Source organism: Salvia hispanica, chromosome 2, assembly GCF_029641045.1.
Source record: "Salvia hispanica isolate PSC_SH4W2 chromosome 2, Shi_PSC_v1, whole genome shotgun sequence".
NCBI classification, from domain to species: domain Eukaryota; kingdom Viridiplantae; phylum Streptophyta; class Magnoliopsida; order Lamiales; family Lamiaceae; genus Salvia; species Salvia hispanica.
Genome location: NC_142693.1, coordinates 61,231,739 through 61,243,832, shown reverse-complemented (window position 1 = coordinate 61,243,832; position 12,094 = coordinate 61,231,739). Strand labels below are relative to the sequence as shown.

Below are 12,094 nucleotides of genomic sequence, written 5' to 3'. Positions count from 1 at the left end.
GTACTATATATATAGAAGTAGAATTAATTGCACTAACTTTTTCAAGTTATAATTCTGAAAATTATGGTGTAGTTTCACACAGAAAGTAAAGTATCATTTTCACATACTCAATAATCGGCAGAGTGAGAAATATGGAGTTTTGAAATAATTTGGGTGTATTTTCTCAAGACACTCAATAATTTGAAGAGAATGAGAAATGGAGTGTTAATAATTGGGGTCTTTATAAGTGAAAGGAGCGCATAAACTTCTAGAAAATCTCTACCATCGAAAATGAAGATAAAATTAGGACCATTCCATTATAATTCAAAAATGGACTTGGAATTGCAGGGACCCACGATGCATCAGTTACAAAAAGATAATTATGGAGTAATATTTTTTAAATTACTTACATTTGAAACTACATGCATTTTACTTGCAAGATCTCTATTAAAAAAAATAATGGTGAGCCCAAAGTTTAAGATGGTTCACAAAATGTCAAGCAAATCAAGTGTATATATATTGGTTCAAATAATTTTGAACAAAGTACAAAAAAAATGTACTCTGCAACTTATAGACCAAATAAAGCTTTCACCATATTACTGAAAAACAGTAGACATGAAGAGATGGAAAAACCACATGAAGAATACAAAAGGCAATCAATGTGTTGCAAGAAATGGCCCTTACAACAAGAGGTGGAGGCTCTAGAGTTTGTCAAGGTCTTCGTCCTCGAATTCAATGTAATCATCACCAGGGCCATCTTCTTCCTCGTCCAGCCCAGCAGCGATGCCCTCGTTCAGCCTGGTGTTCTCCGGCAGCTCCCCATAAGCCTTCAGCAGCCTGGCTTCGTCGGGCATGTATTTCAGGATAACATCAGCCTTGTCATCCTGTTGCAATCCACAATCCATTCATCACTAACACAAATCTATATCTATATATACATGATTAGGACAATGCCATCACCACAAACACAAACATATGATTAGATGAACATTGAGTATATATCAGTTCTTGTTATACTCCAATTTGAAGAATGAGGCATGATTATGACCATCAATCTTACTGTTTTGCAACATAAAAATTAGAGATACGAACAGAGTGTTTTGAAAGATGAAAACTTTGGTATACTAAACAAAAATGTCCAAAACTAATCCCTAACTTAGACTGTAGATTTTCAATTAAAAGAATTAACAAAATCCCCAAATCAACAAGGAAATCCAATCAAACAAACCATGTGTATCTATCTGCATCACTACTTATTCCATAAAAACCACAAAACTACTAACAATCAAACAAACAAACACACCATGTGCAAAATTCCCCAATTCAAAACAGGAACAAACCTAAACCACCAATCAGAAAAAAAAAATTACTCCATGAATTAACCTGATAGTCGCGGAGGCCGACGAGGATGATGTCACCGGCGCCAATCCAGACCTTCTTGTGCATCTTGCCGCGGATATGGCAGAGGCGCTTGACGCCGTCGATACAGGTAGCCTCGCAGCGGCCGTTCCCGAGCATACGCATGACCTGGGCGTATTCCTGGCCATCTTCCTTGAAGACGAGCTCTCTCTTCTCATCATCGGCCTCGTTCTTTCCCCTCTTCCGATTCTTCCCTCCCTTTCCCTTGTTCTTCGGCATCGCTGGAAAACCTAAATCGGACGGCTGCCCCCTTTCTGCTGCTTCTTTCTTTTGCAAAAAGGCGTGTTTGGTTTTGCCTTTTTTATGGTTGGGCTTCTCGGCCCGATACTGTTAATCATGATCGAATTCTTTAAAATTAATTACGAAATTATGAAATAAATTTGCAAATTATGTATTACCAAAATATTGGGATCATGTAATACTCCGTAATATATTGTGGACATCACAAATATGTCTTAAATTAATGACACGATTGAATAAGTAAATTCGGGTAATTACACTATATATAAAATATTTTATTATAGTTTCATATTGGAACAAAAAGATGGATGTTTGCATAAATAAGTTTTACCAATATGAGATACAAAATGTTTCAACATTATTTTTACAAAAAGTTTTATTATTATTTTATTTTGATACAAAAAGTTTTATGGCTATTTCATATATTCTATAGACTGTCGGTGAAAAATTAACTGCATCCAAATCCAAACGTATGTAACAAAATGTCGCGAATAAACTTTTTTTTAGTACTTATTTATGCAAATAATAATTTTTAGTACCAATATCAAACAATAGTAAATTATTTTATATGAATGGTGTAATTACCATATTAAAATCCGGGTTACTAAATCGATTAAGATTGTGAATATAAAATTCTTTTCGAGATAATTATACTAATTTTAATCGATTTCTCCCCACCTTGTAATTTAAGGAATATTTTCTTTTTTCTCTTAAAAATAACTGTGAATTTTGATCGAGTTTTTGTCCATCTTACAAATTTAAAAATCAATGAAGAAAATAAAGTTTAACATTATTCGCAACAAAATATTGAAGTCTGCCTTGCGAGTTTTAATGCATTTGAAACATTTGAAACAACACAATTTTTAATGCATAATTTGACAAAGTAAAAGAGAAAGAGAGAAAAAAATAATAGAATTAATGTTAGTAAATTACGAGGTCCACTTTATTAGTGGTATAAGTGATAAATAAATTAATATATAGGAGTGTAAATATTTCATAAAATAAAAAGTTTGGAAATTGTCATTTTTTGAGGAATGGACTAAAATAGAAATAGTTACTATTTTTTAAAAACGGAAGGAGCATGAAACAATAATAAATATAAGTATATTACTGAATCGACGAGACTATGAATATAAAGATTCAGGTAAATATATAAAAACCCAAATTTCAGCTGATGCATAATTTCACCCAAATCTATTGAAGCAAATTAGAGCTCTTCAAAAAGGGTAAGGCCTGTCAGAAACAAACAACCCTATTTACAGCATTCAGCATCACAACAACATCTCTATGTATATCACACAAAAGTATACAGCCTGACTCTTCAAAGTAATTGCAACATTTTACTTAATTATAAATCATCTCTCTTGGAGCTGAAAGGAAAGGGATTTCAAGAGCTCTCTCTCTCTTTCCGCCCTTCTCTACGGTGCGGCGACGTCGCGTTTGATGGTGAGCTCGGCTCGGAGATGGAGCATGTCGTTGATGAAATAGAGACTGTCGTCGGCCATGAATGAAGTCCACGGAATGCTGAACAGGTTGCGATATCCAACTGCCTTCCCGCCGGTGAATGTGTAGTTACCCTTGTATTTGCTGATGTATTCTTCTGTGGGTTTGGATCTGGCAGCGAATTCATAATCAACAGCGAATGAGACGGAGCCCTTTTCTTGCATCCCGAGGAACAGGCCGAAGCAGTGAAACGAGCTCCCTTGATCCATGTTGCAATGCGCAGATAGGAAGAAGCCTTGCCCGCCCAGGTGGAACGCTTGAGAATACACCCGCCCTGATGGGAACAGACCAGCACACTCTTCCCGCTTAAGATCTAAGTAGACTACGCACTGTTGGCGCGGGTGTTCAAACCCAACAACCTTGACCGGCCTGTATTTGTAAGATCGCTCCACAAACCGGCGGCTAGAGGATGATGACTCCTCTATGGCATGCATTCTCTGACGATGTGGGGCCTCTGCCTTGAAAAATAGGGCATCAAGCACAACTTTAGTAGCAAAATCTTGATCGAAGTCATTGCAGGTCAGAACTTTCCTAAGCTTCCGGGAATTCATGTAAGGGAAACGGATAAAGCGACCCAACCGGGTGCAGAGGATATCACGCCGCTCCTCCAGCTTTTGATAGTGAGTCCTGGTCCACTTTAGTGCAAAGTCGTAAACTGCATCCTCTGAAGCCACCTGAAGATCATCGCTTGACAGGATTGCTTCGATTCCAGCAAGAGGCAAATTCATAACCTCATCTTGGAACCTGCTCTCGGTATAAAAAAAACATAAGTGAATGTCCAGCAGGGGCAGAGTAATTAATATAGCCAATAGAAAGTCAAATGATGATTATCAAAGGGAGGGGCAGCAGAACTTACTTTGATATATCTTTGTAGCGTGCAGCTAAGAATTGTTTTGCTGCATCAGTCAGTGGTTGAACTGCATCAGCCATAAGGACACTAGAAGGAAGATCCAGATACAGTAACGCAGACTCTGGAGTCATGGGCAATGTTCTCAGTGAACGACTACAATGTCTCATACATGAAGCAACCTCAAACTTATCAGCAGCCATTAGCACGTCTAATAAAGCAGGAGCTGTATTGGTGCTTAACTTGTTGCTATACATAAAATTTAGGAGTTCCATAAGTGCAGCTTCTTCTGTTACAATGAAAAAAATATGTTACTTAAGCAATGCAATTGAGCAATAAATGCAAATAATAACCTGGATAAGCTCCCTTCCTAAATGCAAGAGAGCAGTAGCTAACAATAAATCAGTAACAATATATGGAAAAACTAAAAAATAACTGGAAGAAAATGCTCAGTCAAAAACTGAGGGTCCCAAATATCATCTTGAACTGAATAAAGATATTGAAAAAGCATCTCTGGAACCAAACTTGCAACCAAGAGTTATGTACAAGAAGTAGCTATATGTTTTTGCATAATGCACTAGTCCGATCGACCACATACCTGAGGCATTAATTCTTAGGGTGACATGTCTCTGTTCTGATTCCATCATACCATTTGAGAACAACTACAAAATGAAGAGTAGAATAAGAAATGTGCACATTAATTTTTATAAAGGAAAACAAATATTAGAAACTAAATCTATGAGTACCTTATAGAAAAATGGACTCTTGGCTGCTAAGATGGGAGAGCTAATATGCAAAGTTTTCACTCTAATTACTTTTGAACCATCTTCAGACCAATTTGAATCATCACTTTGAACAGCTTCATCGCCTGCAATGGCAACATACCAAATATAAGTACCAACTCAGAGCAGAAGGAATAAAAAAGACCATTAATTCTCTATCGGTAGTTGATATTCAAGAAGTAAGCAACTTCATGAAAACATATGTGCATTTCCGTCTCATGAACATACTTTCTCAAAGATTGTGTTCAAAAAATATGATGTGTGATGAAAGTAAATCTCTGGCATACAAATGAAGATGAGTCACAATTTTAATAGGATAACCGTATGGGAAGAGATTCCTAAATTTAAGGTAAATAGAGACACAAGTTCAGCAAAGTCGATATGTGACAAATCAATCATGTAGTTTATGTTGCAACATTAACAAATTGTTCACGGGGTTTTCATTCATTAAGCAATATGATAATCATGGAGGCAATTTATTTCACTCAATTTCACCAAATTGGCTACACTGAATGCACCTATACATAAACTTGCTATAGATCTATTTGCCGAAGAACATTTCCCGTATGTACTTTTCTGCTGTAATAACTCATATTCTCCATTCAAACTTAAGGCTAATCATATAAATGTCCTAGAATGCTAAAATAATTAATTACCGTGTCGTATTATAATGCTCAACTGAAAATCCAAATCATGATTACATGACAAAGTGTAAGCAATGTAGAAATTAATTTCAGTTAATTACCTGATAGATTATCTTCTATCATCGGAATCTCTTCCTCATCATGATTCTCGTCACCCACGCCATCTTCAGCTTCTGGCTGACAGTCTAAAATCTGCTCTTCAGGACAATTGTTGATATCCAAAGCTGCAAACGAGTGGTACATGTCTGGTTAAGATGAGCACAACCCATACCATTATAAGAAAGAGTATAAACCAAATACACGTGCACAAAGGGTATCAAGAAATCACCCATGCAACGCACGTCACTAATTGTCTAACAGAGAAGACGCGTTAGTTAACAATAGAAGCATTTACATAGATCATTCATAACAGGATAAATACTCAACGCCAATTAATTCCAGTTTTCCTAGTTGAAAGGACAGCTCGATCGTTAGATACTCAACTCTCTAGAGTAGCATTTCGCATTTCGCGCTATCTACAAATTTAATTTCTGAAAAAAAAAACATGCTAATTTAATTTCTAAAAAACATTCTCAACTATCCTATAGTTAGATCTCTATAGGAGTTCACCATCTACAAATTTAATTTCCAAAAAAACATGCTAAATAAAGCAAATCTCCAGTACCACATAAGAAACAGCAGCTACAAAGACCAGAGCTATTTTTGTTCAGCATCATTAGATTCCTCCACAACATAAAAATTACTAGTCAACATTTAAATGATCCACCTCCAGCAACCCTAGCACAAACTTCAATTTACAGATGCTAAGCTATTTCATTTGTCGAGCTACACCAAATTCAAAACAAGTCAAATCACATCTCATGAATTTTAATTTCATTTCATTCAAATAACCAAGCAAACAACGCGATTTCACCAACAACAATAACTGAGCTAAGTTGACTAAATCAGCTCACCACTTTCCTTCTTGGTCGCATCGCCGCGTCGGCGCTTGCTCTTGCGCAGCGCCCAATCAGCTAGGGTTTTGCAGCCATCGTCCTCGGCGGAATCAGCGAGAATCTCGATTCGGAGAACTCGGTCGGAGAAGTTGCTGTCGTTGAAGGCGAATCCGAAATCGGGGTCGCGGCTGGCGCTGGGGGAGGAGGTGTAGGCGGAGTCCATGACGGCGGCGGTCGGGTCGAACAGATCCTGACCCGAATCCCTCATGATTCTCTCTCTAAAACCTTTCTCGTTATCCACTGAGGAGAGTAGTGTATAAACTATAATGAGAGAGAGAGAATTCACGGATGCTTTGCTGTGGATTTCAAAGTCTTCTCTCTAATTTGCTTTCAATTTGGGTCCAATTTTTCTATGCGTATTTATATGCTTATTTCTAAAATATAATCTTTTTAATTTAGTAGAATATTTTTGGTTAAAATGTTTTTAGGAAAAAGTAAATTTTGTAGCTATAATTGGTTGGTAAAGTATCCTATTTTTGTGAATAACTATAGTTGGATAATCTGTCTACTTGTGTTTCTAATGTTAGAACTCCTTCAAATCTAATAGCTATATCTATATAGATATGATTATTTATCATGCAATGAATGTTTTCATTATTAATGCATCTACATCAATTCGTCTCAATAATTATACAGTCGGTTTTTTTTCAAAAAAAAAAGGACCAATTTGGTGAACTTCTATTTCGTGGTGCAATTTTAGAATTCGGTCAAAAAAGTAAACCATGAAAGTTGAATTTGTTCAGACATATTCATGATGAAAATCCGATCACCAACTTGCCGTATACGACATTGTCCATTAATGAATAAAACAATATCATTGGGATGAAAAGTATCAACAACAGATTGCATTCGATGTTTTTGCCGTATACGACATTGTCCATTAATGAATAAAACAATATCATTGGGGTGAAAAGTATCCCCAACAGATTGCATTCGATGTTTTTGCTATGTGATCTTTGAGAATAAATCCAAATTGTATAAATTTGTCGATTGACTTTTAAAGTTGTGAAACGAATCAGAATTTGATCGAACTTCGTTATTTTTTGGGCAAATTGCTTTAAAATGGTCAAAGGATGGATACATTACTATAATAACATGTGTAACATTTATAAAATTAAATGTAGTTCCAGATTGCTTACTTTTTCCTCAAAAAATGAAGAACAAAGAATACAGCCATATAGAAAGTTCCAAACTGCAATTGGCATCAATGAAAGGGTCCATATTGATGGCAATTCCACCACCAATTTATAATTGTGATAATTTATATAATTGTGATAATTTATTATAGCAGCCATTATACCATTTCAAACATTAAATAAATGTTTAAGAAATCCACTGGGAGTTTCATTTACAATTAGATAGTTGTTCTTTTCAACTAAATAATTTTGTTGATTCCAAAATTCCAAATTGAATTAGATAGAGGTTGTTTCCAAACTCGAAGTTAGGGTTGATAAGTTGTTGAACAAACTTTCAAAAATTATATAAAAGGGTTAGGCAGAGTAAAGGGGTTAGAATTTGAATTGACTAATCAATATAGTGGTAGATTTCTTCCACTTGCTTGACTTGGTAGTTTCTTTTCTGCTTGAGTTTAAATAATTATTTATTCATTTTGTTTTTTTAAAGTAGATAGTTGGACAGTCAACATATCTATAATTGAACTATGTTGATATTTGATTTACATCGTAATATTTAATTACTTAATATTATTTTTGCGATATAAGTATATGAAACAGTTTGGATACAAATTAACTAATTTAGCTTAGTTTTTATCCCCTCTAAAAATTCTAGTACTAATATAGTTGTGCTCGAGGTTTTTGTGGGGTCGAAAAATCAATTCTGTTAAAAATAACCAATCTTAACCACTCATTTAGTAGAGATTAACGGTGCGAATTAATTTGGTTATCTAATCTATAAAAATATATTTGCATGGTTATTCTTAAAGCTTGTGTATTTTTGCCTAACCATGTTAGGTAAAAAATCTCAAACGCAACTCGCAAGGCAATGCTAAACCCAAAAACCTAACCATTATTCTTCATTCAAAATCAAACTATTTTGTATAGTATTTTTGTTGAAGTTTATGTATGAAATTTTAATAGTAACTAAGTTCAGTTTGAAATAGGTTAATAATGAAGAGAGTATTTTAGTTCTTGCTTAGAGAGGTAAAATAAGATACTAACATATAGGATAAATTATTTGAAAAATTATGAACTTTGGCTACATTCGAAATTTGGTAAGAATTTTAAATTATGTAACTAAGATATCACCTTACAATTTGTTGTTTTTCACCACTTCTTTGGCAAAAGAAATCTAATGTACGTCAAAAACATATTTAGACAAATTATGTTCGAAAAAAGAACATAATATGAACTACTACAAGTCTTTTAATAACTTTCACAAGAAGTAGCAATAGAAATAAATGTAATTGGTTCAACAATTCCAACACAGCCCTTTGAAATTATAGCTGGATAAATGCAAGAATATATAAGTACTAGATGATCATGATTAATTTATATGGAAATTGGTATTAAATATACGTAACAGAAATAGAACCCAACACCCTATTTATTTCCTTCTAAATAATTAAATCCCAAAACATAATCAATTTCTTGGATCAATTAACTGATAAATGCATTAAGAAGAAAGATAGTTGGGCTGCCATGAGTAATTAAGAAATATGGACCGTCAAAAAGAGAAAGGAAGCACGTTAGGCCCATAAAAAAAAGCCCAATACCCAATTAAAAATTTCATTCAGGCCACACTACAGAATACAGATAGGGCGGACGACGAAGGCATTTTCCGACAGTTCTCCGGAGCCGGTGTTCGACTGACTCAACCTAACTCTGTCATTGATTAATTATTCAAATTATACAATAATTATATATTTTTTGAACATATGTCTCATATTTAATTCTCAGACTATTTTTTAAAATTTCTTAGAGCGTCTCCGGTGGCGCCCCTCTCACTATGGCTTCCCATAAAAACTGTCTGTCACGTCATCACTAGCCCTTCCCATTTCACTGCCACATCACTAGGACTTCCCCCTGCACTAGGACTTCCCACTAGGAATTCCACTAGGACTTCCTGCAATTATTCAATTTACGGACTTAAAATTTACGGAATTAAAATGTCGACACGGAATACGGGAAAATTCGAAAACTTCATTAAAAAAATTACATAATACTTTTAAAAAAAATTACATAATAAAAAAAATTACATAATTTTAAAAAAATACATAATTTAAAAATAAAATTACATAAAAATACATAATTTATAGAATTTAAAAAATAAAAATAAAAACGCGGACGTCCGACCTTCGCCACAGTGGCGGACGTCCGGTCGGACGTGGGGCTGAGGGGCGAGGACATGGGACGAGCGTGGGCGCCCTTCCCGTTCACTACAGCGGACGTCCGGTCGGACGTCGGCGACGTCCGCCATTGGAGACGCTCTTACAAGAGTATTTATGTTCTAATTTGAAAGTTTATTTCTCTAACAAGATGAGATTCATTTTTTATTAAAAATATTTTAATCTTTTTGTCTCTTGATTACTTTATCAATTATAATTTAAAATCAGTATCTAATGAAGAGTGTAAGATAGAGGACGTATGGTAAAAGATAAATTTATTGTTTCATGCTTTATAAATATACATTCTGAAGAGAACTCCACAATTGACACACCAACAATCTATGCCTCCAAAATATTTAAAATTGTCTGTAATTGATGATAACTTTTACATTAACAACAAAACTCATAGTAGAAGGGTATAAGCATTTCGTTTACAAAGTAACTGTTAAATTGAATGAATTAAAAGAAAATTACAAACACAAATTCGAAATTATATATCTCCGACTAAATACACTTTCAACATTTGAAAATATCACTACACGTAAATGAAAAATAAGCGACTATATACTTCAATCAACGGTTCACCGCTATTCAAAACGATAACAGCCGTTCATCACCGGCTCCCTTCATCTTTACCCCGCCACGTGTCAAGATTCGATGGACAGGATGGGATCTTCCTCGCCAGCATCAGCCCGCACAGCAATCCTCCACCGTTCGATTTCGCCCCTTTCAATTTTCCCGCCATTTCCCGGACTGAGTTCCATTCCCTCAGCGCCGTGGATGCCGCCGCCGGCGACGACGCCGACGAGGACGACACCGTGGAGTCGGCATCGGAGAGATCGCACGAGTCTCCGCAGGAGGACTGATTGCTCCGCCTCGAATCGCCGCCGCGGCTGAGGCGCGCCTTCTTCTCCGTCAACGCGCGGAAGCTGACGGCGGAGAGCTTGTCGAGGATCGGATAATCGGCGGAGTAGTAGACCGCGGCGGCGATGTTGAGCGCGCCGAGGAATCGGCCGGAGGGGCGGCGGATCTGGACGGCGGTGAAGGCCGGGGGTCGGGTAGGGCTGTGGGCGGGGGAGAGGCAGGTGCTGAGGAGGAAGCGGACGGTGCCGATGAGGACGTCGGTGATGTAGCCGACGGCGAAGATGTGGACGGAGACGGCGGAGGTGTCGCCGGAGAGGAAATGGTCGGAGACGCGGAAGAGGAACTTGTCGTTCCAGGTAGGGTTTTCGCCGCCGAGCGAGTCGACGCGGGTGCGGAGCTTGGAGGCCGGGTTGACCCAGGTGACGGCGTAGGTTTGCATCTTGCGTAAGTTAGAGGGAGGCGGCTTGAGACCCTGCGCAGAAATCAGGTTGATTTCCAGAATCTGATGATCCATCACGTTTGGTCTCGCTCTATATGTTTCTTGCATGCATCACTATACACAATTAATCAAGAAGTTTGAGAGAGAGAGAGAGAGAGGGGATTGGGAGAGGAAAAGATAGAGAGAGAGGTGAAGAAGAGTGTGTGTAATGACTATGTAGCTCTTGAATTGGTAACGGGTTATGGGTTATGGGTTATGGGTTATGGGCTTGTGGGCCTGTGGCTTTGTATTTGAGCCGTTGAGCTTGAGCGTTTCACATACAAAATTTTTATTGGTGGTGTATGACACACAATTCTAGCCAAGTATTTCTTGGATTCTTAATGTTAGATATTGTAAATTAAAAAAAAATACACCAAGAGTACACGATATCCCAAAATATAGTAAAAAATATAATCGAACAAAAGGTAAAATTTAGTAAATATGATGATCAAATTATTAAAATAGATTGAGATGCATGCATAAGTGTTTTAATAATTTCAAAAGGCACCTACTAGTAGTACAATTTAATAAAGAGATTGAGATGCATAAGTGTATTAATAATTTCAAAAGGGCTTTATAAAAAAATAAAAAAAGTAAAGGTCAAAATTAGTCCTGAACATATGACCATTTTACGTTTTTTTTCCTAAACATTATCTTTTTGATTTTTTGGTCCTGAACATATGAAAATTTGATCATTTTGGTCCTCCGTCAACATTTTCGTTAAAAACTAACGGTCAACAGGTTTAATTTCGATTTTGACCAAATTAAACTTTTAATTCTGATTTTTTACTCCCTAATTAATTCCTAATTATTTTTATAAATTAATTCCCTAATTCTCTCAATCTCAAATTAACTCGGCAGAGAACTAATCTTCTCAATTCCTCAACAAACAATCCTCCAATCCATATCCACATAAGTGAATTGTTTTGGCGAAGAGAAATTAAAGAGGGGAAAGTAAAGAAGAGAATGGAGACCTGTCTCTGCGGATCAACCCTTTAAA

General features: G+C 36.3%; 3 protein-coding genes across 4 annotated transcripts; all 3 read right to left on the bottom strand.

Moving 5' to 3' along the window:
- Positions 1-472: 472 nt before the first annotated feature.
- LOC125205416 (eukaryotic translation initiation factor 1A-like) lies at positions 473-1,676 on the bottom strand. The gene is made up of 2 exons (XM_048104333.2): positions 1,363-1,676; positions 473-863 (listed from the first exon to the last, which is right to left on the bottom strand). The coding sequence occupies exons 1-2, from the start codon at positions 1,615-1,617 to the stop codon at positions 681-683; spliced, it is 438 nt and encodes a 145-aa protein (XP_047960290.2). The 5' UTR covers positions 1,618-1,676; the 3' UTR covers positions 473-680.
- A 1,134-nt stretch (positions 1,677-2,810) lies between these two features.
- Positions 2,811-6,745, bottom strand: LOC125205399 (BTB/POZ domain-containing protein POB1-like). 2 transcript variants are annotated; one of them, XM_048104298.2, is made up of 6 exons: positions 6,368-6,745; positions 5,516-5,659; positions 4,735-4,856; positions 4,587-4,650; positions 3,998-4,277; positions 2,811-3,885 (listed from the first exon to the last, which is right to left on the bottom strand). In XM_048104298.2, exons 1-6 carry the CDS (start codon positions 6,615-6,617, stop codon positions 3,057-3,059), a joined length of 1,689 nt encoding a protein of 562 aa, XP_047960255.1. In that variant the 5' UTR covers positions 6,618-6,745; the 3' UTR covers positions 2,811-3,056. The 2 variants fall into 2 exon arrangements, with proteins under 2 accessions (XP_047960255.1, XP_047960264.1); XM_048104307.2 differs by having other exon boundaries at positions 5,516-5,638; positions 6,368-6,744.
- Positions 6,746-10,177: 3,432 nt separating this feature from the next.
- LOC125204498 (uncharacterized) lies at positions 10,178-11,197 on the bottom strand. Its single transcript, XM_048103175.2, has one exon. The coding sequence runs from the start codon at positions 11,161-11,163 to the stop codon at positions 10,366-10,368; it is 798 nt and encodes a 265-aa protein (XP_047959132.1). The 5' UTR covers positions 11,164-11,197; the 3' UTR covers positions 10,178-10,365.
- Between the last annotated feature and the right edge of the window lie 897 nt (positions 11,198-12,094).